The 27971-nt window shown below is 33.4% G+C and overlaps 1 protein-coding gene across 2 annotated transcripts in view; it reads right to left on the bottom strand.

Moving 5' to 3' along the window:
• Positions 1-986: 986 nt before the first annotated feature.
• RALGPS2 (Ral GEF with PH domain and SH3 binding motif 2) overlaps positions 987-27971 on the bottom strand; it is a 98540-nt gene continuing 71555 nt past the window's right edge. Inside the window, exons 9-19 of one of the 2 annotated variants that reach the window (XM_033092690.1) lie at positions 25043-25180; positions 23761-23851; positions 19822-19889; positions 17971-18106; positions 17030-17181; positions 13759-13813; positions 11212-11289; positions 9523-9629; positions 7635-7727; positions 3025-3131; positions 987-1085 (exon numbers count right to left, since the gene is read on the bottom strand). In XM_033092690.1, the coding sequence (XP_032948581.1) occupies positions 3112-3131; positions 7635-7727; positions 9523-9629; positions 11212-11289; positions 13759-13813; positions 17030-17181; positions 17971-18106; positions 19822-19889; positions 23761-23851; positions 25043-25180 (938 nt within the window). In that variant the 3' untranslated portion in view covers positions 987-1085; positions 3025-3111. The remainder of the gene's footprint in view (positions 1086-3024; positions 3132-7634; positions 7728-9522; positions 9630-11211; positions 11290-13758; positions 13814-17029; positions 17182-17970; positions 18107-19821; positions 19890-23760; positions 23852-25042; positions 25181-27971) is intronic. The other variant, XM_033092691.1, reaches the window with a different exon arrangement.

The following is a 27971-nucleotide window of genomic DNA, read 5'->3' as shown; positions in this document are numbered from 1 at the left end:
GAAGGTCCACTAATACAGTAAAAGAAATTGAGCCTCTCTGCTGGTATACATGCAGTATCTACACTAATCTTGAAATTGGAGATTTTTAAAAAATGACACTAAATACTTTAAGCTACATTTAAAGAAAATGTATAGCATGGAGTTGAGTCCTAGACAGTGTAGTCTAGGCAAAAGAAGGTCTGTTTTCTTCATTCTGTCCCAGACACTAACTTGACAAAGGCGAGAGAGTAGTTTTTGCTCTATGGCATTTCATGTCCTTCATAGAGATTGCTAAAAATGGTCCCAAATACTGCTATTAGTCTTTTATATATTTTTGAAATAAAAATAACAAGGCCCATTCCAATGATACTTAAAAAGAATGGAGCTAACGGATAAAGAGAGTTTTATCTCCCGTCCAGCACTTTTTACTTGTTTGACCCTGGGTAGGTCACTGAGTATCGCTGAGCCTTAGATGCCTCCTCTATATGAAAGGAGGAATACGAAAGGAGGTTTTGATAACCACAGGGTGGAAAGTACTTTTATAAGCTTTATAAACTTACATAGCACATTATTCAAAATTAGCTACTGATGTAGAGTTCCAGCTTCAGAGTCCTTTGCCCTTTCTGTTCCGTCCACTGGATCTCTGTTCCCCTAATCTTCACACGGACGTTCCTTCTTCTCATCCATGTCAATGTCACCTCCTTGGGGAGATCTTCGCTGCTTGCTCCTATTTATTTAAAGTTGTTTCTACTTATATCACTCTACATCACGTAATTCTATTTTGCTTTCTTTATATAGCTTTCACTATTTGCAAGTTTATTGCTCACTTGTTTATTGCCCGTCTCCTCACTAAAATGTAGATTTCATGTCTTGTTGACTACTGTCGACAAGAATAAAAACAAAACCACTTTCTTACTTCATTCAGAAAGTCAGTCGAGTTACTTACGTCTCTTTGGGCCTCTTTTAAAGTAAGCTCGAGTTATGGACGATGTGAGGGTTGAGAGGAACGCTCACCTGCTGTTTGTTACTTTGGCAGGCGGCACTCAGATGCTTAAACCACAGCGTTGCATTCATCCTACTGCCAGCTTGAAACTTGTATGAGTTTCCTAAAATTATCAAAACAAGGGAAAAATATTAAAATTTAAGGACTCTGACATACAGTATTCTGCAGCTACCAAAGAGCAATATAAAACATGACTAGAGCTCCCAGTTTCAGAATTCTATTTCGTTAACACCTGATTTTCCAATGCAGAGTTCTCCGTGCTACATTTATGTGACATCATTTATGTGACATTGTGTGACAACAGAAAAGCCACTGTTTTGCTGTTTATGAAGTGGAAGAAGAGAAGTAATTTTGTCTCTTTAAATGTTCTTTAGAGGAAGTATATCTAAATAAAATTGTTTGGCTTCTCTAGATTTTATGTGTGGACGAGAGTGCAGAATACTCGGGTCTCAATACTACTTAGATGATTTAACTATTAGATGTTAATATGAAGTTTCTACAGGCCAAATGCTTTAAATGTTTAACACTTAGACATTAGCTATTTAATAGTGATTAAAGATCAATCAGCAACCTCAATACCAGCTATGTCCTTTACTTTTAGTTACAATCTGGTCAAATTATTAATTTCCAGGTCTATTGAGGGCTTTTCTGGGAAAAATATGACGAGGCACCTTTTCTCTTTTAGATAATTAGAAAGTCATCTGTGTTGTGTATTTAGTAGACCTCATATTAACCAATAATAAAGATTTTTATAAGTTATATATATTAAGGTAATAAACTGAGAAAAGAAAGGAGTCACGTTCTATAGACTGCCCTAAGTTGAGCTTTATTCCCTTTTTTCATTAACCTAAATTCTTTTATTTCCCAATTTTCATCAACTCTCACTTTCCTTTACTAACTGCATTCAATGGCCCAGAAGCCTGATCTATACTTGGGCATTATACAGCTTTTCTTTGAGATTTTAAAAAAAGAACTTTTTCACTTTTAGAAGCAATAGTTTTTCTTTATCAAATGTTTAATTATTCAAATAATACTGTTTTGCTGGCTGAACTCAGATGAAGACATTAGATCAATCTAAACAGAAGGCATTTCTACAATTAAGCTGGCCACAGGTGATATTGTCCATATTCAACATATTTTGCTTAAGTTTTTACTTACAACCATAATATCCTAAAAGCAGAATATCTGTTGATATAAAATACATTCTGAATAGAGGTCAAAATGTAATTGTACAGTCAATAAAATATAATATTTCCATTGTGAGTTGCCGGACTGGAAGATTCTGGGCAGATATGAAGGAATTTCTTTCTGGCTTCCTCTGTGGTGCTTATCAACAGCTGGCAGTTGTTTTGAGGGAAGAACAGCAGTCACATTAGGCTCTATCCTGATGACCACTTGAGGTCTCCCTACAGGCCTGGGCAGGGGGTATGATGATTCCATACAGCCCACCCCGCCAGCTTCTTTAATCCACTTAAAAAACTCCTATGGTCAATAGCCAAATAATTTTATTCATAAATATTTTATAAGGACAGATTAAATTATACTTCTTTGGAAAGGTGCTTTGAGTCAAGTAAGCAATTTACTTAAAAGTAATGGAATAAAAAGTCTTTTAAGGAAAACCTCCATCACATTCAGAACTTAGAATAACAACTTAATCCGGGGTGTGAACGAAGGGTACTGCATATATGGCAAAAGTCTGAGATTTTAGAGTGACAGCAGCTTCCAGATTCCCAAATTCTCTCCTTCCCTCCTGCCCTTTCTGGTTATTAGTTCTCTAGGGATTACTTGGGCTTTTAATTTCAAGCTTATGCTCCTGCAGCAAAGAAAATAAGCTTGTTAAATAAGCGTATTAAATCAACAATAGATATTAATTGACATTTAAAATACTGATTCATTACTATACATTATGTGACAGAAGTATTTCCCAGAGATAAACTACACAAACCTTCCCCAGGTCGAGTATTCAGTTACACTAGGTTTTGGCTTAGCAAAAGTTATGTACACACAGCACCTCAACCTCTAGTTACTCGAAAGCTCCTCACCTTCTCTCCGAGTCCGTCAGCAGGAAGAGATCTGGATGATGTGGGTCATCAGCCATCATCACCAGTCCATCCTACACGAACACGTTCTTATTGGATGTTGATTTGAACTGAGAGATAAGAAGATAATTAATGGTTATCTTTATGGTTCATCTTAAGCAAAATTTAAGTGTCAAAGATCGTATTTTCATTTTCTCCTAGTGAGAGATGAGATTTGTGACTTGATGCTGGTCAGGTCTACTCAGGGCCTTTTACCATAATTCCATCGAGGCACGCCCTCTTTAGATAGCCTCCTGCTTTCCAGATCTTTCTCAGCTTCAACTCTTCATCAACACCTAACTGTCCTGGTGTTCACTCCCAAAGAGCATGATCTGTTAGTGGATTGATAGACTCATCTATGTTGTTCCGTATTACTGTGCTCCCTCATCCTTTCTTATAGGAAACACACTTGCACTTTAATAGAAGTATTATTTATTTTTCCTCAGCTTTATCGAGATATAATTAACATATAACACTGTATAAGTTTAAGGTGTACAATGTAACAGGAGTTTTATCTTAAACCTGATGGTTTAATAAACCAGCAGTATTACCAAACGATTCTTAGTAATATATTCTTACTTGTATTCTAAAAAAATTCTTAGCATGCTTGTTACTTTTCTGGTTTTGTAAAGTTACACTTTAGTAATGAAAAAGTGGCTGTTATAAAAGAACAGAAAGTTAGGTTAATCTCATGCATGAACAAAATAAAAAAAATAAACATTAAATAAAATATTGGCAACTGGAGTCTAACAGTATGTAAAAAAGCTGATACATGATGACCAAACCGGATTTACCCTAGGAATGTGAGGCTGGTTTAATGTTAGAAGTCAATTACTGCAGCCAAGTTGGGTTTATTTCAAGAAGTATGGTTAGTTCAACTTCAGAAAATTATTAAAGTAAATCACCATATTAACAGATTAAGAAGAAAAAAAATATGATCAACTCAGGTGATGTAAAATAAAAGCACTTGCTAAAATATAATGCATATTTGTGATAGACTAGGAATAGAAGGGCACATCCTAATTCACCAACAGTACCTACGAATAAACAAGAAAACTCACAAAACCAGCCAAAGCAGGAAAGAAAAAAGAAAAACAAAAAACCCTGCAACACAAATACTTAAGGGTAAAATGCTAAAAACATTTCAAAATCAGTGTTAAGATAAGGAGTGCCCACCATTGCTACCTTCATTCAATTGAACTGGATGACCTAATCAGTTCAATAAGGTAACAAAAAAGAAATAAAAAAAAAGAATGAGGAAGAAATAAAACTGCCATTACTCACTCACAGATGGTATTATCTTCCCTGAAAATCCACCCAAATCTACCAAACTAATAAGGAACATTAGCAAGGATGCTTGGAAAAGATCAATATGAAAGTCAACTGGAATTATATGCACTAGACATACAAAAGTCATTTATAAGAAAGGTATCTAGGAATAAATGTCACAAAAGACATACTGGAAATTATAACAGTTAAAAGACATTCAAGAAGACCTAAATCAATGGAGAAATTCTATGAGATGAAGAAAAATTTGGTGTTGTAAGGATTTCAATTGAGCTATATATATTCCAGTAGGGTTTTACGTGGAACTTGAGAAGCTGATTCTAAAATTTATATGCAAGAGCAAAGGACCAGAACTAGCCAGACTGCCCATCACAAAAACAATACTAATTTAAATTCCTGCCAACAGTGGATGACAGCCTATGTTTTCCTATACCATGGCCAATGCTATATTATCAATCTTTAACATTTTTGCCTAATAACAAAAAAAGGGCATCTTCTTTATTCTGTATTTTTAAGAACGAGTGAGGTTGATCATCTTTTCATGTTTATTAGCCACTTATATTTCATTTTCTATATATCTCTCCCCTTTCCACTTCTCTATTGTTCTGTTTTATTTGCTGACATATATATGTTACAGATTTTTCAGGTGCAGTCTTGGTTTTCAAAATTTAACTAATCAAACAATATTTATTCATTCCTTACCATATAGTGATAGGTTCAAACATATCTGCAAAATTTTTTTACAATGAATACACAATACACTTTCAATAAAAATATTTTAGAATGTTTTCATTTTAAAACATTCAAAAATACAGACATAACAAAATAATAATCCCTCTTCTCTTTCCCCAGTTCCTCTACCTTCCCAAGCCTACTCTGCTGCTCATAGGCAAAAAATGTATACTTTAGAATAAAAATATGTGTAGGCTTCCAGATTTCTTCCTTCTGCATTTACATACATATATGAAGTCTATTTTCATTAGTGATTTTTTTCTCCTCCAGTTTTTTATTTTGATGAGGCTGAAACCACACAGAAGCTGGAAAAAAATGCTACAATGATTACCACATATCTACATCTTGCGTTTGCTTGATCTCTTTGAACATTTAAATGCAAGTTGCAGACATCACAACATTGAACCCTACAAGATTTCAACATGAATCTCCTAAGAATATATTCCTGTACAACCACAATGTATATCTCAAGAAATTTAATAGATACAATCATATAAAGTCCATATTAAAATTTTTTCAATTGTCCCAATTATGACTTTTATAGTTTTTTAAAGGAAATGACCTCCAGGATTTAACCAAGGTAACATTCGTTGCATTTACTTGTCAAGACTCTTTAGTCTCTTTAATCTACAAAAGTCCTCCTCTCTCCACCCTACTTGTCAAATTTTGGTCTTCAGAATCCAAGCTAGTTATCTTGTAGAATGTCCCACAATCTGGATTTGATTGCTCTCCTCATGATTAGATTCAAGTTAAATTTTTGGAAATAATACTACATAGGTGGTGCTGTGTTTTATAGCAGATTTTAATCCTTTATCTGTTGCTTATGTATAGCCAATATTTTCTTCCAATTTGTATTTCAATTTTGTTTGAAAAGAATTAAAAAATTTTTTTTCCTTCATTGCTTTTATTCTGTACCATTATCTCTTCTGACCTAAAATGATACTAAATGTAAACATGGACCTTTCTCTATATCCTCAAAAATTATGAGGACTACAGTCCATTTCCTTGGCACTTGATTTGATTTCCTCACAGCCCACTATGTTCTAATTTCTGAACATTTCATGTACATGATTTATCAGAAACCTTATATAATTAAAAACCCAAACTATCATAGTATGCTATTAGTAAAGTAGCAATGTCAAACACAAACATCTATATGTAATAGATGACAAATTTAGTTATCTTATCAATTCTCTAATTTGGATTCTTCATAATCAAAGTTAGGGGGAAAAAAAAACATTTTATTTTGAATAGCTACTTCTCTGCAATCATCAACTAAGTGAAATCCAGCCAAGTATCTCGGTGGCTATGTGAACAGTTAACTGTATCTGAAGACAAAGGATTTAACTGAGCTACAACTTTTTCTTTCCCCTTTGAGTACAGCAATACTAACCAGAGGCAATTACTCTACAAAATACTTTAGTGAAACTAATGTGTGTAATTTTCTTGGATATGAGGTCAATATAGTCAATTTGAGCAGAATTAAAAAACGAAACAGTCCTTTACCTCAATGCGAGGACTCCATTAAAAAAAATTGTAACAGTGGGCAAAAAGGCCAGTGCTTAAGAATTTATGTGATTCATCCAGATACTGTTAAAAAATGAGGCAGTGTGTCATTTCAGTAAACATACACGTAAACTCTAAAGAAAAGCCAGGCAATGATTAACACGAAATTCAGGACAGTGACTGGTTGTGGGTGTGGTTGATAAAGAAAGAGGCGATGGTATCGATGGCAGTTCCCACATTCATTTAAACCAAACAATGTACTTACATACCTTTGGTGTGACTAAAGGATTAAACTGGGAGGATAAAGTATTATGCAGTGTCATTGGGTAATTGAGAAGTAGTAAAGGGACTTATTTTTTAATTTTTAGTGGCTTATCCTTCCTCAGTATGGTAAACCACTTAATTCCCCCACAAAATACATGATTTAGAAATAAAATTCCTCTCAAAGAGATTTTATTAATGCAACATAGAAAATTATTCTTCCTCTCAAAGATATATCACTGGCATATAAAGTCAAAACAGCATGCAAAAAAGATTTATAGAAAGATTCTACATTTGGAGAGACAAGCAGAGAAGCTTCTTTTAAATAATAATAAGCCCAAGCAAGTGGACCATAATAACCTCAGTAACTATGATCTCTCTTCACTGCTGGGAAAACCTCTCAATCAGAGATTGAGGTGGAAAGTTCTTTAGATGATGTTTGCAATTTTTCACATTTTATACATTAGGAACCAAGACTCCAAGGCAACAGTTCTCAACCATTTTCTGAATAAGAAAGACAGGTTTGGGAAGGCTTTGATGCCAAGATAGATATTTCTAACGTGCAGTTTTGACATTTGCAATGGAAAAATAGCATTCAAAAAAGAAACTTCAAAATATGGAAGTTATTCCAAGACTTTCCTTGTAATGATCTTACTAAATAAAAATAATTCCATTACAATTCTCAATAGAATATGAGAAAAAAACTCCAAACCATTACTTCCCATTAGGATTACTTTCTTTAAAGAGGTTGTGAAATTATGCTAAAAATTTAGAGGAGGAATACTTACATGTTTTCTTTCTGTAGCCTTTAGAGATTTGGCAGCATAGTAAAAAAGTTGTGTCCCACATAAAGCTGCCCAATATTTTGTCCAGGATGCTACCTGCAGAGGACAAACACATGTATACTACTGAGTATACTACTGAAACGCTACTGGCATCTTGGTTTTTTTACTTTCTTAGTGTCAATGATCTCTAGCTTTGCTCCACTCCAGCCATCTTAGCCTAACCTTAGAGGGTATCACTTCTGAAATCTTTATCTCAAATACTCCGATCACTTCCACTTAACATACTCTACCAGTACTTTCATCTGGATAATTATGGATCTCATCAAGAATCCTACCACTTTTTAATATTATCTAGTATTGCCACGGCCTCCTGATACCATATCCTCCCCTTCTCCTTTCTTTGTATTTAGCCTATGTTACATGGTCCAGCACTATACCCTCTCTCTTCCAAACACTTTAATGTCACTGCCCTGCTCCCTGATACACCCCAACCCCAGCTAAATCTAACTATCTTTTTTTCTCCAACTACACTTTCTCCATAGATCATGTATCTCATCCAGGCCCATATTTCAAATACTATCTTTATGCTAATGACTCCCAAATCTCTATCTCTGGCCACCATCTGCAGGTGACTTTCTGCTGACTTTGCTTACAGTTCTGCTGACTTTCTGAACTGTATTTTAAAAAGCCAAACTGATACCTCCCCTTAAATATCTAATAAGCATATCAAACTGAACTTGGCCAAGACTTACCTGCCTCCTTTCTCTATTTCAATAAATGTCCCCAATATTCACCCAGCTCAGTCCAAAACCCAGAAGTGATCTCCACTTCCACTTTTCTCTCATACATCACATCTAATACATCATCAAGCAGCCCTGGCCACTGTGACTTCATCTCTCCCACCTCCTCCACTTTCAATGCTTCAACTACACAGGGCTTCTTGTCTCCTGACGTCGAGCTCCTCATATGGCCAGCTCACCTTTTTCATTCAGAGCTCGGCTCAGATGCCTTGCTATGGTGACATCTCTCCTCACACCATCGTTCTCCATCGCATTACCTTATTTTAAGAGCTTATTTTCTATTTCTCCTCATTGGAATGTTATCTCCATGAGGCAGGCACATGCTCACTGCTCTATTTCTGGCATTTGGCACCAACAGGTGTGATAATGTCTCACTGACATGCTATTCTTAGTTCACTAGCTGGTAATGTAAGCAGCAAAATCAGATCACTGAGATGGAAACGATTTTTACATTTTAAGAAGCCCTCATATCTTCAAAAATGTTAAGTGTGGATATAATATCAAAGTTTTTATTCTAAGTTAGATAAATTATATTATCATTTGAGAAAAGAAAATCTTTGTTTAGCTGTCAAACCACTATACTGCTGTTGGGGAAAACAAACTTTTGTGTTACATATGAAAAGCTCTGTTCTGCCAAATTTCTTTTTTAATATAATTATGGTTTGGAGGACATTTAATATCTGGGTTCTATTTCATGGAGGAAAACAAAACAGCATTATCGAGTTAAACAACTTAGAACTGACAAAACAAAATTGGTTGAATTCCATTTTATAGGGTTGTTTCTTTCTGTTTTGCCTAAACTTATTACTAAAATACTTCTTAACAGTATATACTTCACGGTTCTCTGAGAAATGATTTTGAATAAGAACTATATTAGAGGGCAAAACCAGAGTACCTTAATTTAAGCACCGTAAATATACCATTTAACTGAAATTTACATTAAAAAAATCTGGTGAGGCAAATGTGTATCTTAAATTATTTTAAATGTACTATATATCTAGTTTTTATTCAATTGTCTTCATATTTTTTGGGGCTTATATAGCACTTGAATATTTTAAAAAAGTGTTAGATATTTAATTATAAAATCTTACTGTAGGCTTTTTGGCCTTCTTTTAACAAAGTTTTTCTCCTGAGAACACCTTGGATAGTAACAGCTCCTGGATATAAATGTACTGCCAAATCTTCTGATTCTGCAGAACTATAATATGAAATGAAGAAAAAACATATAAAAGCTTTAGCGTACAGTAGTTATCAAGTAGATACTTAAATGAAATGTAATTATTCTTGATTTTAAAACTTTGTTATTTTATTCAGATGAGAGGACACTGTCAATTATAAAGGTTTACTGATCTGAAATTTATAAGCTGTCACAAAAGTTAATCAGGAAATTATTAAAGTCAGCAGATGATTAAAAAACACACACTTTATTATTACATATTTGAACAAGTGTAATTTAGAAAGAACAGGCAATTTACTTTAACAAAGATTAAATGAAAGATTTAAGACTTTTCTTCTTCTTAACATGCCACACTGCATCAGTGCTGTGAACTTTTTCCCCAATAGAAACTTTAAGTCCTGGTAGGAAAGATGAGGGTTCTATTTGTTAGAAGTATTTATGCATATAACCTCAAAATAAAAGTAACAAAAGCTCAAAAGAGAAAAAATGAAAAAGAAAACCCACGCTTCATTAAATTCTAAAATAGGTGAAAGAATAAAAGCAATAACAACATATTAAAAAATGGCTTTCTACAATAAATTTTAATGACATTTAAATGCTATCAATGCATTAAGTGTTTGACGATGGCCTAACAGCTCTCCAGAAAGAATAACTCAAAAACCAAGATTTCCTTTTCATATATCTTAAGAAAACAATCACAGAATAACCAAACATTTAATATCTTTCCCCAACTGATTTAAGGTCCTGTATTTAAACACGATAATTTCTACATGAGTTAATTAAAACACACACACTAATGAAAACCTGTCCTTCTCTGGTGACCTGACTGAGCTGCAGAATTCCTACAACAGCGAAGAAAACTGAACTTTGCCATTTTATCCTTTTGTGATTGATTATTTAGGTGTCTTCAAAGTGACTTAATAGCCTAGAAACCACTAGAAATTTCAGGCCGGCGAGAGGAGACACCATCAAATGGACAGAAACTTCACTTCTAAAGTTGATTATTTTGTTGTATCATGAATTGATTACCCATTACCACTAACCTCCAGCCCCCAAATCAATCCACCATCCTTATTTTCTTCTGTAGCTGATAACAGGGCAAAGAGACCATGTTTCACTAGATAAACATTGAATGAACATGAGTTTAAATACACAAGTATCATGTAATGGAAACAGACTAGTCTGAATTCAGGGCCTGCAGTTTATCTAAAAAAATTCTTTTAAAAGACAAATCTAATGTAGACTTACTAGCAAAGTAAATGTTTTGATTGTAGCCTTTGAATAATAAGGGGATTTTTGTATTGCCCATCCAATAACGAGCAGCATTAGAAAGACCTGTGCAGTTAAGAAGCTACCAACTTGGAATTATTTTTAAAATGTGACATAAAGATGCAAGTTTCAGCCATTAGCTTCTGTGGATCAGAAAGAATAGTTCAAATTTATCTCTAGATTAAATCTTGGAAAGAAAGTTTTCCTGGGCATTTTTTAGTTTTTAAACCAATTAGTTGAGAAAGAACAGAAATAATGTGAGACCACACCCATGTAAGCCAATCACCAACACCAGAGGGGAGTTCTGTGACCCCTGAATGCAGGGGAATTGTACCTGCTGGCCTTCATGTGGCTTCGATAGCCATTTCGTGCCACTCGTGTCACCGGGCCGAGAGAATGGTATAATCTGTTCCTGTTGGATTCCATTATAAATTGTATATATTACATATACTTTTATTCACATAATTATCAATACCTAGAACAGTATAATTTCTTTGTGTAATACAGCTTTCCAAATCTTACAAAAGGTTTGCATGTGATTGCTTCTCTTTATTTTTTACAGCATGCAGCACAGATTTCTAAAGTTTTTCTTTTACTATTGATGCTAGAAATCGTTATAGGTGCTTAGTACATATCATACATTTATATATACATTCACTGTAACAAATCTGCTAAAATAATTAAAGAGCTGTTTATAACCAGATACTATCAAAACCTGAAAATATTTCAAAAATCCTTTTGTGTCTATTTCAGTTCTTGGATTCTAGTTTAAATACGACACCTGGATTCATACAAGTAATTCATTTTTATTATATGTCCCTATGAAGACACCCTAAAAGCAATGTGGCCTATAAAACTTAAAATTACAATGTGACTGAAACAGTCTTTTCCTCCTATCCTTTATATTAAGTCCAAGAAAACTAATAAGCGATAAACTGAGTAAATAAAAGGATTATTTATTTCCACGTCAACTGAAATAAGTAAATGATAAAGCCAATAAATGGTAAAAATGGTATGAATTAATATTTATCAAAAATGGCATGTAATACTAACAAAGGAAATAAACACACACACACAAACACTGATACTTCTTTGCCTGGGAAAAGCCAAAAGTAGCACGTTGATAAATGATATTAAAAAAAAAGCATTATTTTAGCACGTAAGCAGCAACATATTTGATATATCTCTAGGAATAAGAACAGAAAATGGCATGTTTAACATTCAGAGTACTATTTTCAAGTTCATTATCTATTTTAAATCCTAGTTCTTTATTTGCTTATTATTATTATTATTATTATTATTTCTGAATCTTTCTGGGCAGCATTAATTTGCTCTCAGAACGATCCAAGAGCCATTGATTTAACTTGGCACATGTATACAGTAGATACTTTTTAGCTGCAAATGTCTCCAAGCAAAACATTGTCATAAAAAAAAAATACTGATTTGAGATGTGAAGGTAACACTGTTAAGTATGTCTTCAAAAGTAACCTGCTGGGATGAGAAGAGATTAATACACCACCATTCTGGGTACTCACTTATACCTCAAGCAATCTGAGAAACAATTTTGTTCATTGAAATATCAAGATTGATATTTTCTACCTAAGATTTACAATACACTCTATAATCAACATGGTATTCTCTTTCTAGAGGGAAAGAACTAGGACAATTCGTACAGTACAGACAGCATGCCAGAGGCAACTCTTGTGTTTTTCCCATTTCAGGCAAACCCAAATAAAAGATCGAAAGTAAAAGTTGGAAGAGAAATAATATGCAAAACCAAACTGTTAGAATCCCCCCAAACAAAGAGAACAAAATTTGGGAACACTGATAATGTAAAAAGGCTTAAAAGTACTTCGCAGTATGGGGTTTATAAGTAAAATCTGAATTAAGGGTGAGCATTCTTTATGAAGTGTTATCAGGAATAAGGATATAATTTTCTAATTAAACAACGTAAAATTAACCAATTCAAATATAGTTTAATTGTTTTCTATTAAAAAGTCACTAATAGGGAGGTTAGGTCACTAAATATTTTCAATTCCATCAATTTTAATATGATCTTCAAAATTCAATCTAAATGACACTCTGGTTTAGAAACTTAGGTTGCTTGGTTTATATGCAAAAAAGAGCAATTATTGTGGTCAAGAATCAAGTATCTTATAAGTATAAAAATGGCAGAACTGAAATGGTCAAAGCCAATATAAAAACCCTAATGAACATTTAGTAAAGAACAATTATTTGCACTAGTTGGCTACCTTTTTAAGGACAGCTGATATTGGAAGATCAGTATGGTGTGACATGTGCTGCAGGCCAATGATGGCTTTTATAGCTTAAAGCAGTAAGGAAAGGAGAAGGAAGTAATTCAGTATAAATCCGTGTGCTCTGTGCAACTTTGAGTTAAATTTAAATTTAAACTTTAAGCTGCTTTACTTACTGTATAATTTAAAATCTATTAAGTCTTTTGGCCTTTGACAAAGTAGCAGAGCATGAAGTTGACCATTCTATTAATGCTTTAAATACTTAAATAAATCAGAATTCAAGAAAATAATTTTTATTTTTCAACACATAGTAGATAAGTTGACTATGATTATTATTGTTTTAAAATTACAATTTTAAGTGTACTAAAATTTATATACATATGTCAAGCCACCAAATAAAACATACATTTGGTAGATAAGACTCCAGACTTAAAGATCAACTCCTAATTTCTGCCATCATCAGGAAGCTTAAATAGTCCCTTAGAGACATGTAATAAATATTATCTTTTAAAATTCATATATGAATTCATGTGAATTATATTATTCACATACTTTAAGACAGACAGAAAAAAAAAAACCAAAATAATAAAAAACTAAAAGCAGTTCAAACGGACAATTTTTCTTACCTTTCAAAGGCAGGCCATGAGGTCTCCTCACTTAGTTCAGAACCATCACTGCTCCCTAAAATCAAAAGTTAGTCTATTTTTTAAACAACAGAATTACAGTTTGAATTTTTATTTAAGAAATTTCTCTGTTTGTGCTTGTAAAATGATGACGGTGTCATTTGTTGTTGAACATATACATATTAATTCTTCCTTCTAATATTATTGCTGCTAGATTTATTTTGCAATATGTGGGAATATAGTTGACAAGACTACCTAAAATAACAAATTAGCATAAAACATTTTTTGCATGTCTACTTATAGCTCAAATTCATTATGTTAATAAACAATTTTTGTACCATTAGAGAATGCACATAAGCACAAAATTTTTCCTTATTAGGTTTGCCATAATTTAGGACCATTATAATTATGAAATTCTTACAGAATTTCATGGCATACTTCTTTCCCTTTGTATTCCTCTGAATACCTATTACTACCCTAAGAATAAAAGCTAAATGAAATTCAATTTTTGCCTTTAGAGCAAGGTAGAAGAGGATGGAATACTTAAAAAAAAAAAAAAAGAAGCAGTAACAATAGCACCGGAGTATCTCTCTGGCCAGAATATCATTTAATTAGCTAAAGAAAAAATTGAGGGGAATCAATTTGGCGAGTCCAAAACAGTTTAGATCGATTTAAAAGTTATTTTAAAGCTAATTCTGGCTCTCAGTAAAAGCGATGATTAATATGTCCCTTATGTATCAAGTTGAATTATCTATCCGACTTTCACAACCAGTGCTCCATGAAACTCAGACTCTAGCGCTGTAAGGTATCCGTTAACATGCGATAAACTAACACCTCTTCTACTATGTATTTAGAATGGCACTAGCTATGCACCACCCTTGAAAGAATCGAATAAACAGCCACTGAAATAATTTTCTGGTTGTATGGTTCAGAAGAGAAACTGGAGGTAATCTGTTGGTGGTAATCTGTTGGTGGTAGATGACCTTTTGTTCTGTAGCATTATGTGGTAAAGATGGAAAATTTAAGCATAATTAGTATGACTTGTTTGTAGAAAATGCAAGCTTTTCCAGAAGTCTGGCGCTCACATTGGACGTGCCTCCCACAGCTAAGCAAGACTACGCAGGTTTCTCGGACGTCTACACCACACTAGATAATGTTAGAGGCCATGAGCCTAGTGTTGGTCAATTTCTCCAGAGTACTTTCTCAAGCTTCTACGGTATAGATTAATACCGTATATAAAACTTACAACTAAGGAAAACACCCTTTTGCAATTATGAATTGGTGTGTGCACGTGTATTAACACCCACCATTTGTGATTACAGACATACTTTCTTTCCAGAATGTTAAAGCTTTGAAACAAAAACCTAGGAGGTAATGCCTATGTCTCATGTTCTTAATTTACAAATAAGGATGTATTTTTTCACTGTTTATCTATGTAAAAGTCATAAAATAATTAAAAAATAAAGAAAAAGGCAAAAATTAGATTCTTCCTGTCCTAAGAGAAAAGTCTCCAAACTGAGACACTAACTGTAACTGAATGAAATAACTAGATAACTTATCTTGTAACCAAAAGAACATTTATGAAAAGCAAAAGCCACAAATAAACTAGAATGTAATGTATTATCATTACAATACTTATGGGAAAAAGTCAAATATTTTACACACACACACACACACACAAACTGGAGAGCTGTAATTTTAAAAATTATTAATTTTTGCTTTAAGTGACATGCGGGATTGTGTAAGTGCAACAAGTTTTTAACTGAAAAAGTTCTTCCTTTCTCTTTTTTATAAATTATTGGTGTATTATTTTTCAGAATGAGACTGATATTTGCATATAGGCAACTTACAGTATTAACAAAAAAGTATTTCAGGTGGCCAACTTGTTTCTATTTGTATATTTTGTCATCATTTAATCATCTGCATTTATGAAAAGGGGAATGTAGGAATAAAAAAACTGCTGAATGGTGTTAGAAAGCTCTAAAGCAATTTCATTTTCAGGCTTTGGAACTCTCAAGGGTTAATGACGTCACTACGTTCAGGAAAATGAACTCCTGCATCTCTTTTGATGGTTCGTCAATATTGAGACAATCATTGCAACAAGAGGCTTAGCCCTTGAGCAACCTGGTACTTCATAACAGAGAACATTTTCCTCCTTTGTTGCTTTGGTAAAAATAGCATTGCATGGAGATTTTCTAATTATCAAAAGAAATAACGGTCATCTAGAAGATTCGTAAAATAAGTAAAAGTTAGGAAGTGAAAATCAACTCCTCTCTTAATCTCACATCCCTCTCCAGTCTAGTCCAGATTCCTGCTCCCCTTCATAGGACCTACGTCTTTCTTCACCTCTCATTCTCCAATCTACTCCAATCAAGCTTTGTCCCCACTATCTTATGAAGCAACTCTAGTCAGGGTCACCAGTGACTTTTATCTTGCAAAATCCTGATTAATTAATTCCCACCCTCATTTTCTCTTTTTTGCATTGGATATTGATACATTCAATACTTCCCTCCTCCTGGAGACACTTCCTCTACTGCGCTTTTGTGATACCATGCTCTGATTTTTTTCCCTACTTCACTGGCCCATCCTTTTGTTAAAAAAAAAAAAGAAAAAAAATATAATCAGATCTCTAAACGTTAGAATGTCCTCTCTTATCTATTTACACTCTTCCCCCTAGTTGACTTCAACCAGTCCCATAGCTTAAAATACTATAAATATGCTAACTCTTATACTTCTATCTACAGACCTGACCTTTTCCCACTGAGCTTCAAATTCACACATTCAGTTACCTACCTGACAACTCCACACGGACCAAATGTGTCCAAAACAGAATTCCTAATTCCCCAAACCTAGTCATCCTTCACAAATACTTCACCATCTACAAATGATTGCTCTTCCGGTCCTCTCTACCACGGTAATAGCGCCACCATCTAAACTAGCTACTTGGTCCAAAAAAATTGGGAGTCATACCTGACTCTGCCCTTTCCCTCATTCCCACATCCAAACTGCATGCAGTAACCAATTCACCCAGCCACCTTCTTTTCCCACCATTCCTCAAATGTCTCTCCTTTTGGAGTCAAAAACACCAAACATTTTTTTAAACTATCATGAATTATTAACTTCAGTACTACTAGTAAGATGATCTAATTGCTACTTTCTTTTTATCAAATTTTCTCTATTTGTATTAGTAGGGTTAAGGATGTTTTTCAAGCTGAGTTTTGTTAAAAACCTCATTTTACATAAGTTGGAACCCTCTCAGAGAAATGTTTCTTACCTATTGATATTCCACTAGAAAGAGTAGAACTTTCAGCTTGGCCTCGAGATGGTGCGTGGGGCTCCATGACACTGTCATCTAACAGATGCCTTGGCCCTGCGTTTGGGAACGTTGCACTCTTAAATTCTGCTGTGTTCATTTTATGAATGAAACTGGAAACAAAGAGAAATTTTTCGTATCTTTTATTCGTTACTAATTCAGGATATAAAAGACACAGAAAGGTTCAGGATATAGATTTATCTGCTATCCTGTACTTACTTCTGAACTCTCCTACTAATAAACACATAGTAGCATCACCATAAAACCCTCAAACTAACAGTTTAGGGAAAACTTTTTAGGAAACCAGGCCATATCTACCTATGTAACAGAGAATACTCTAACTTTATCTTGACCCTTAGGTCCACTAAAAAACTGTTTTCACATTCACTTTCGGAAAATCACTATTAAATTTTCACAAAAATCACGGCAAAGGTGATCTATGGGGCCCATTTTGAGAAAACAATCTTGCAAAATAAGTGACATTAAACAAAAAAAAAATCATTTTCCCATTCTTTGTATTTAGGAATAAAAAGAACAATTTTTAGAAAGCTTAATTTATGGTGACTTATTTAAGACAAGCAATAACTATCTTGATACAGAAGTTATATATAATTTAATAGTAAAATGGTATATTGCTTTCCTGATTGTATTTATAATGATGCTCTGTGATGTTCATTTATCTTCCCTAAATGTGAAGGCACTTTTGGGAAAAATTCATTTCCAAATTAAGATAAAGGAAGAACTAAATGCTTTTAGCAAACAAGATATTTTACTGAGTCAGGAAAAGACCACTGCAAGAAAAAAAAAATGCAAGGACACTATTTTGTTCAATAAACTAAATAGAAAGTAAATACAAGTAGAAACAACTTAAGAATTTGGAAGATGAAATTAAAAATGCTGACTTATAGCCCAAGCTATGGCACTTCCTATGTCCATGTGGAATCAGGTTCCGAGGGGATGGCGGCGTCTGCGGTAGCAAGGCTCCTTCTGCTGCCACACTTTTCCTTCCACTTTGTGGGGATGCTCCTACTTCAGGACCTAAGGGTTCAATTTAAAAAGAGAGTGAGGGAGAGAAATTTTCAAATATTTTCAAAATACTTTTATTTTTAATTTCTTTATGTACAATACACAATGTTTTTAAATAGTTTAAATTTTAAGATCGTATTAATATGTTAATTCCATTTAATTGACTGAACATTAGAAATATTTACACAAAATCCCCAAACATAAAACCCACTGATTTCGTTATACTAACGAGGCAGTATAAATATTCCCCCCATTTACACAGGAAGCAGCCGAAATTAGAAGAGAGGGGCTCGGGTTCTCACACCACAGATGAAACCTGGACTAAACACTCAGGTCTTCCAAGTCCTAGCTCAGAGCTCAGTTAGTTGTACACGTGGCTTCTTCACTCTTACTTTCAGCTTCCTCTTACATAAAGAATATGTAGGGCAGGTCAAGCATTCAAGTTAGAATTCAAGTCTATATTGACACTCTTTAAGCTTATGGGAATTAAAAAAACCCCTCAAAAGTACAGATATGCAAAATATCACTATTTTAAAATTATTTTTTAATTTTTTCAATTACAGTTGACATTCAATATTACATTAATTTCAGGTGTACATCATGGTGGGTAGACTACCCTCCCTGATAAGTCTAGTACCCACCTGGCACCATACATGGCTATTACAATATTATTGACTATATTCCCTGTGCTGTACTTTCCATTCCTGTGATTATTTTTATAACTGCCCATTTGTACTTCTTAATCCCTCCTTTTTTACCCAGCCCCCCAACTCCCCTCCCATCTGGTGACCCTCAGTTTGTTTTCTGTATTTGCAAGTCTGTTTCTGTTTTGTTTGTTCGTTTATTTTGCTTTTTAGATTCCACACATAAGTGAAATCTAAATATGGTATCCGTCTTTCTCTGTCTGACTTAGCAAAGTATCACTTTAAAGAAAAGCACTTTTAAGAGATTTGGACTGAAATGTTTTCCTTTGCTGAAATAGTCTTCCCCTTGGATACTATCATGGCTTATTTCTTCAATTCCTTTATAACTTAGATGGGTCTCCAAATATTTTTTAGAATATACAGTAATATGAAGCTTAGTACCAAGATCTGTATTTGAAATTTAAAAAACAAACTAATCAACGATTTCTTAAATAATGAGTATCTCTTCGGTTTTATATTTTTGATTATGTGTGGTATATACATAATACCCCATTATAATGCAACAGGTAAATTAAAGGACCATGACTACTTTTTAATATTTTCTGTACCTGATGCAGTACTAAGTAAAATTTTAAAAATTAACTCACTAAAATTGACTTCTGTAATTACTCAAATTGGCAGAATTTCCCACTGAGACCACAGAAATTTCTCATGTAATCAACCCTCATCGCCTCGGACACTGTGTTCTTACCCAAAAAAATATATATATATATATACACATATATATATACGTGTATATATATATATGTATATATATTTATAAACACTTATCTGTTTTTTTCTGTGTGTTGTATCTATTTTCCTCGGTTAGTTGGAATACTTGTACATTACCGACAAACTACAAGTAACAACTCTTTAATTAAAAATCAAAAAAACCCAAACGAACTGATACATTTTAATACTAAAAATAAATTTTTGTATGCAGTATAAAATGTGCTAAGTATTTACTTACTTTGGAGTATACCCTTTCTTATTAGGTTATCAGATTTATTATTTGGTAATGAGAAAAAACTATGCACTAACCTACTAAATCTTCCCTAGAAGCAGCAGAACGTGGTGTGCTTGTCCCTGGTTCTATCTTTAATGAAAGCCTAAATTTTAGAAAGAAACAAAACACATACAGTGATTAACAGTTGACAAAATAATATTAAAGCCATATATGTTCTTACAAAAAGCTAAAAACATTTTTATAAAATAATCTCAGCTATGTATATTTCTTCAAGAGCAATCTTCAACAGTTAAGTCTCCTATCTCTTTCATACAAAGCTGATCTTATGGTTATTCTAGGAAACATTAGGGAGGGGAAAAACATTAAAAAGTCATATTTAAAAACAGAAAAATCTCCCCAAACTACCCCAATATTGACTAACAATTCTAACACTTTTAACGATACTTGATGAATGACTAAAAGGTGATTTAACTCGAACGAAGTTATACTGATAACTAACAAATTGAGAAGCTTTTAAATATATTATTAGATATGTCATGCAAATTCTTTTAGAATCTTTACTGGATGGGCTAAAGCCTTCTGTAGCACTGGAAATTTAAAAAACACCTTATTTAAAACTAACCATCCAAAAAACCAACCAATCCAACTTAACAGAAGAAAGATCTATACAAATAAAAAGGTGGTTTGTAAAATTCCTGGTAAATCTCTGCCCTAAGTCAAAGTTTATTAGCTGGTTCTTAAGTTCCATTTAGGATCGTACATTCGGTTTTGAGTTCCACAGCAAAAAGAGATTATGATTCCTATCAGTGGAAACTATTTCAGGAAACAGGATACTAAGGTGATTGCAGAGAATATTTTGGTGTAGTCTACAAAGCCTATTATTACCAAGCATTTGTCTCAAAATTAATAAAAGCATTTTATTTTTTAGCATTCTGCCAACTGGAATTTTTTTATGCGATTGCATAATACAAGTAGTGACATTCATAATGATAAATCTATTATAGGTTCTAAACTTATTTCTTTGGTAACCTAAGAGGAAATTGTATACAACCATATTCTAATGATTTGACAGTATAAAATGCATGTATTGAACAGATGTATGATAAACTGGGACTCTGCTCTTTTTCTTTTTACAGAGCAGTTTAATTATTTGGGCTACAGACGATAACTGAATCCATTCCTTTGATAGTTACTGAACACCTGTCTTGTGTTGGGCTCTGTGCTCTCAGCCCTGGAATATAACAGAGACCACCGCAGACGTGGTGTCCCTGCCCTTCTGAAACACACAGGCTGGTAGGTGGAAGACAAACAAAACAACTCTCATTGCCTAACGCAGAACCTAAATAGAAGAAACAGAAAGGACACTGGGGGTGAATCCCAGTGCCTCAGTAGCAGCTGATAATTGACAGCAGTATAAACAGCAGAAGTATCTTAAAAAGCACAGCAGTGAAGCCTAGCCAGAGGGTGAGCTGCCTGTATCACCACCAAAACACCACATAATAATAGTGATGCTGATTCACTGAGAAAAGATACTATGTTCAGTATTAAAATGACTTCAGAAGAATTTTGTCTTGATAAAATCACATGCATATAATTTGTAATATCTATACTAGCTGCCTCTATAGATGAAGTTGCCAAAACAGAGGCTTTTAGATAAATGAAACATCATTTTTATTTAAATGTCTTTCATTATGAAAACTATTTTTTTCTAACTAATCATTTTAATGGCTCCGATCTTAAAATGCTGGTTTTCAACACATTTAATTAGTAGGTTCATGCAATATAACGGCGTTTTAGAAAAAACATTTATCTTCTTCAGGCTCCCATCTGATGATGCCCCAACACCGGCAAGTGACTGGTGGTCCCTAACAAACACACGGTTTCCCACCCTATTTCTCCGATCATCCAGCTCCTGGAACACCTTTCCTCACTCTTCATGTGGAGCTAATTCCCACTCACCTCTAAAATTCAGCCTCAGGTGACCTCCTAAAGCTGTTTATGTTTCTTTTCTCCTCACTTTTCCCACTTAGGCTGAGTCCCCTTATCTATGTTCCCACAGCATCCTGGGTATATCTCTATCACAGTACTGTTTGAATTGCTTTGTAATTATGTTTTGCATTAGACTCAGCTTCTTAAGGGCAAAAACAAGACCTTATTTTTGTAATCCCAGCAACTAGCACAATAATTTGTTTATAACAAAAGCTTAATAAATATTTGTTAAATGAATATAAAGGGAAGTCTGTTCTGGTTATAGCTACTCATGAAAATAAAAATCAATATAATAGCATAAGCTTTCCTATAAAAACGGAAACATCTTATATGTCAGTTTATATAGAAAGTTAGAACTACTTAATGGCTTAAATGGCTAACTTTACGCTTTTAGCAAAATAAAGAACAGCTTTTAAATAAACACTTTATTATACTTTCACCGTAGTCAATAAAAATTTACCATCCTCTATAACTGTACAATAATTTCTTAGATTTCACTTCTATTGAATAATTAAGCTTTAACTTCTTTTAAGTCCAATAAGTTTCTTGAGTCAGATACAGAAATTTTTAATAGCTACGTACTCATATTTTGAGTTTTAAGATAAATCTCTGTACCTCACTGGACAAAACGTAAGTGTTTTATGCCATTCAGTAATTAGAGAGATGGAAGAAACAGTGATAAATGTAAGATATAGACCATCTAACTCAAGATTGCAACCTAGGGCAACAACAGATTTGTGAAACAACTCAAGCCTTAAAAAGCTGATCCAATGACAATGTACATTTTCAAAAGAATTACCGTCTAAAATCTTTCCAGTAAAATAAAAATTGAAATAGAAATACAAAGTGGTAATGTATCGGGGAGGAGATGTCAATAGAGACGTTTACAAACATTAATAAAATTTTAGATACTTTAAGACATATATCCAGAGCTTCTTAATATATTTCATATTTGAAGAAAAGTCATTTCTAGGTGTTAACCAGAATTTCTAGTCTTCTATTAATATTGTGTTCTACAGAATTCTTTAAAAAACTGTTGAAACTTAATGAAACAAGGAAGTTGATAATCACTATCATATAAGTTTTATATACTGCATTAACATTGAAAAATAACCTAGTTTTTCATTTTGATAAATTTTTAAAGTATGACCTTTTATTAGGAAAAAGTATTTACTGAAGACACAAAGTTAAAACTTGAAAGATTGGGAACAAATGGCATAATAAAACTAAACAACAAAAAGTGATCTTTAAATTAACAAATGAAGCTAAAAGAAAAATGAGAAGCCTCAAGAGAAATAAGCTCTTTATCCTCCCTCTCATCTTTGGGAAAAAACCTGGTAGTTATGATGTATAACATACCACTGATAAATAAAGAGAGTTAATAATTCAAAATTCCCTCCCACCTTGGACACTACAGTGGATGGTAACAAGAAATGAACATCAGCTATTTTAAAAATGATTTTTAAAATCCTTAATACAGGACTTTCTAGAATAAATAAAAGGTAAGTGTGGTGCTATACCAAACAAACTATCTCTAACCCAAAGGCAGGAAGGTTAATAATATTCTTTCAAACCACAAAAACAATCCAAAACAAGTTCAAAGATCAAAACAAGTTCAAAGATGTGTCAAAAATTATCATTAAAAAAGGAGCAATTTTTCTATTTGTAGACAGTTTCATTATTTTTCAGTCTATTAAAAGATAAATTTCCATAAAGATCAATGCTTGACTATAGAGAGAAAGGAAGAAATTTAAACTAGAACTATCAAACCTAGCTCTCAACAACTTGAGAAAGATGAAATACTTTTTAATTAAAGAACAGATGAGGTATTTGTATATTGACTCAATTATGTTAAAGGATTAAAAAAAAAGATACATGTAAATACCTTTACCATTGTAAAGGTCCCAAAGATGAAGCATTTATTTGCATGACATCATGTAGTATATAGATGTTTTAAATATATGGGGGAGAGAGGGTGGAGGACAGGCAAAGTTATACAAACCACTTTTGAAATTCCAACTTACTTGTAATTATCGTCTTCCACAAACTTTTGTAGTTCTTCTATATACTGAACAGAGTTCAGATATTTCTGGACGTGAGGCAACATTGGGATATCTAGGCAAAATGTGGTAAATAATTAATGATCTAATAAAGTATATCTTAACCAGAATTTTAAAAATTAAGCTGATAAAAATACATTTAAAAGTAAATTAAAGCCACACAGCACCAAAATTCAGAAGGACATTACTGAGGTAAATATAATTTAATGTAAACTGAAGGTAATTTAGAGAATTACAGATGCATGCTATTTGTATAGATGATAAAAAAATAAACAACAAAAAAACCCAAATGGCTCCATTACAAAGTCCTACATATTTGAATGAGAAATTTCATAGAAAAACGCCAGACTTCATTGTGATTTATATATATATGTACATATATATGTGTGTGTGTGCATATTTTATTTTTTTTTTTTTTAAAGAAGACTGGTTCCAATTTGTAAATGTAGTTTTTCCTACTCTACTAGATTTCTCAGATTCAAATAAGATTAATTTAACATGACAATTTGGTGTTATGTTGAAAAATATTGCGAAAAGGACAAAATAAGAGATTATTTGATTTTAACATTCAGTGATTCCCTCCCCCCCGCCACTATTCAGATGTACCTGAGGTTTTTCTTGAAGTATAAATGCACATAAGTTAGCTTTAAGACCAATTTATTTTAAATAAATCAGATAATGTAAACTCACTATTTTTAATATTATAAAAATTATGTATCAGTAGCCTATCTTTATTCCCTATCAAATTGAAAGCATCCAAACATTTAAAAAAACCCATTTATAATCATTTGGGCTTGAGTAAGCTCTTTATGTGTTTCCATAAAATACATCATGGACAAAAATTGCTAATTTACTCAATATTAGGCTCACGAAAGCTAGTCAATTGTTACTAGGATCAAGGGTCTTAGCTCCTTCCCTACCTGAAAAAAATACAAGAACTATTTACATAATAACTCAGGGAGATCAAATGCGATGAATAGAAAATAATTTTGTAAATTATATTAACAAAGCTGTTACAAAATAGCAGAAAAGCAAAAGATAAAGCTTAAAATTTTAAATATGAAACACTTCAATTCCTTAAAAGCAAGATCTTAACAAGGATGCTAAATATTGAACCGTGAAATAAAACCACCATTACTTTTCTTCGTGATAAGATGATCCCTACTGTGTGAAAAGTGGCCATCAACGGTGTAAGTAATCAGTACTCAAAACATGACTGGCTTAGCATCATCCCCCAGAATCTTACCATATTCACAAGATTGTTGTAAATCAGAAATTATTCGAAGGATGTTATTCATCAAATTGGATCTTTGCTCATTTTCTAGAATGCTGCCAGTTGACGGGTATGCTGAATCAATGTATGTTAAATCTGACAAATAGATACCTGAAATGAAATTAGATAAATGAATGTTTTCCTACTTGTAGCTTGGAAGAGTATGATGTGGGCGGGGGAGCTAGCTTATAGCTGTATTTCAATATATGCTACATTTAGAATGTACCGTTGTTAATACTCTGCAGCCTTACAAAAACATGACCACCGAGTCCCAGATTTCCGTGGAGCTGGAGTCAGACGTGAATAATACATGCTTTTTGTAAATATCTTATGATACCATTTTAAAGTAGGGTTTGAGGCTTGAGACAGAAACCCTAGCCCCTATGGGACCTAATGGAAAGGTGCTGAGCTCTTGAACTGCCCGTCTCTGCCTCTGCCTAACTGTGTTATCATGGAGACAGCTATTTTAATCTCTGAGCCTCAGTTTTTATGTCCATACCATTAGGACCCTATTTTCCAAGCTGAGTATGTATAGCCGGAAGCAGTTATGTAAGCTAGCCTAGGCAGTTCCTGGCATGGGGTAGTTACTTAATGTTACTTCTATCCCCCTTTGTCTGGAGTTGATAACTATTACTTGAATCTTAATTTAAGACATTTGAAAATTGTCTCATTCTGATAGAAATGTCTTGTTTTAAAGATTAACAGTTGGCTTTCTGAAACAGTTCATGTGACTACAAATCTGTAGTCACAAAGAGTAATAAACTCTTCCGCCTTCCCGCCATTTCCAACAAAAATAACATACCTCCCAAAATAATGTGGTTGCACTAGTTCTGGATATCAAGGTCACTTACTTAAAAATATTTCATGTAAAGTATATGAGACAACTATAGTTGAAGAGAAAAATACACTTTGCTACTTTTACCTCATTACTGAATGTTCATGAACTCTCAGGGTAAATGCAACCAAAATGATGGACCCACTGCGTTCCAGATAAGCCCTATGTTTTTTCCTCATGCTATTTCTTCCATTGCGAATGTTTCTTAGAACTCATCTCTGCCCATCTAAACTATCTCTTATATCCAGGTCAGTGGCGACAGTTCTTTAGTTTTCTCAGATTCCAAGAAAGGAAATTAGGAACTGTCTAGTCCAACCCCCTCTTTTTATAGATGAAGAATCCGAGGCACACAGATACCAAAGGAAGTGTCAAATGCCTTGTGAACCATTAGTGACAGAGGTGGATCTCAGAGTATAGATGTACTTATACCCCAGGTTCTTTTTCTTTTTTATTACACTCTGTTGTAAACTCATGCAGCATATATACCATTCACTTTGTACTTTTTATGACTTTAAAATCTTTTTATTTAAACTTTCTCATATTTATATCTTACCTGTTCAAAACTATAAACTCATTTAAGGAGGTTGCTCTCTATTTTGCATTCTAAGAATATGAAAATCCAGCACAGTGTTTCGACAATTGGTGCTTAATACAATGTAAAAGGTTGGCATGGCAATCCTTTTATTCATCCTAGTATCATTTCTTTTCCATTCAGTAACTCTTAACAGTATTCTTAAGACACCTATTATAAACAGTTCTTTTTCTTTAGAGACTCTCAACTTCGTTTGTTGTGACTGCAAATCACTTTATAGTGAGCGCCTTTCCTTTTCTCCCAATCTCAGAGGAAGAAGAATCCCTTTCTTTTTTCTAAATCTAAAGTGTGATTTTGAATGTAACTCTCTGCCTCCTATAAAAATCCACTGTTGTTTCCACTTCCACTCACCCTCCGGGTTCCTTTCTGAGCCCTTGCACACACATAAATTTCCTCTACTTAAGAAAACAAAATCAAAGCAAGCCTTCCTTCAAATCTGATCCCCTCAAGATAGGATATTTGCCCTCTCCCTCCAACAAACACCTTGAAAGAAAAACATGGACTAGTACACTTACTTATGTAATCCTTCATTCTATTTTTAATGTAATAAATGATATCGGGAAAAACTGCGATAGACTTTGAAATAGGCCAAAAAAGTTACTAGGTGTCTGGTCTCCAGTGCATCCTTTTGGACCTTTTTGGCTATTTTACAACACTGTAAATTGTTTAAAACTGGCAATAATACAAATGCTGATCCATAAAAATGCCAGTGAATTATGTCCATCCAGCGGGATGTAACTAACTGATCATTGCCCTATGGATGCTGACCAATTTTGCAACTATTTGTAAATTCACGTCAGCATTTACGATCACCTATATGTGTATGTGGTACTTTGAATTCTCCTTTGAAATGGTGTCAGATCTTCCCGATTTCCTTATAAACATAATGATTTAAGTAAAACCTTGACATGTATTCATTTTACATTTGTGTGAGAATCATTTTATCTGTTACAAATTAGATTTTAACACATTTAATATCACCAAACAACATAACAAACGTTTGCTATGACCAATGAACTAAGAACTACCTCCCCAAGACCGATAAATCAGCTAGATTGTTCCCTCCCTGGCATCTCCCTGCCTCCTGTCCAGAGGTAACCACTATTCTGAATTTTAAGATTCCCTTGTTTCTTTCAAGACATATGTCTGTATCCCTGTACAATATATCACTTTTACTTATTTTTGAGCTTTAAAAAATCATAATTTATGTGATTAGTATAATATCAGTAAAGTTAGAATATATCAATATATCAATAATATCAGTAAAGTTAGAACAGGTACACAATAAGTGATTTATAAACATTGTTAAATAAAGTTTTTTAAATATGGTCTTCTGTGAATGCTTTGTCCCACTTACTATTTTGTTCCTAAGGTAAGGCTTACTCACGTTGGTACATGCAGCTCTAATTCCTTAAACTGGGAATAAACTAATATATAACTATATCACAATTTACTCATTTTATTTGATAGAATTT

This window comes from Rhinolophus ferrumequinum, chromosome 22, assembly GCF_004115265.2.
Source record: "Rhinolophus ferrumequinum isolate MPI-CBG mRhiFer1 chromosome 22, mRhiFer1_v1.p, whole genome shotgun sequence".
NCBI lineage: Eukaryota > Metazoa > Chordata > Mammalia > Chiroptera > Rhinolophidae > Rhinolophus > Rhinolophus ferrumequinum.
The sequence above is the reverse complement of the archived record's forward strand: the minus strand, read 5'-3'. Positions and strand labels throughout refer to the sequence as shown.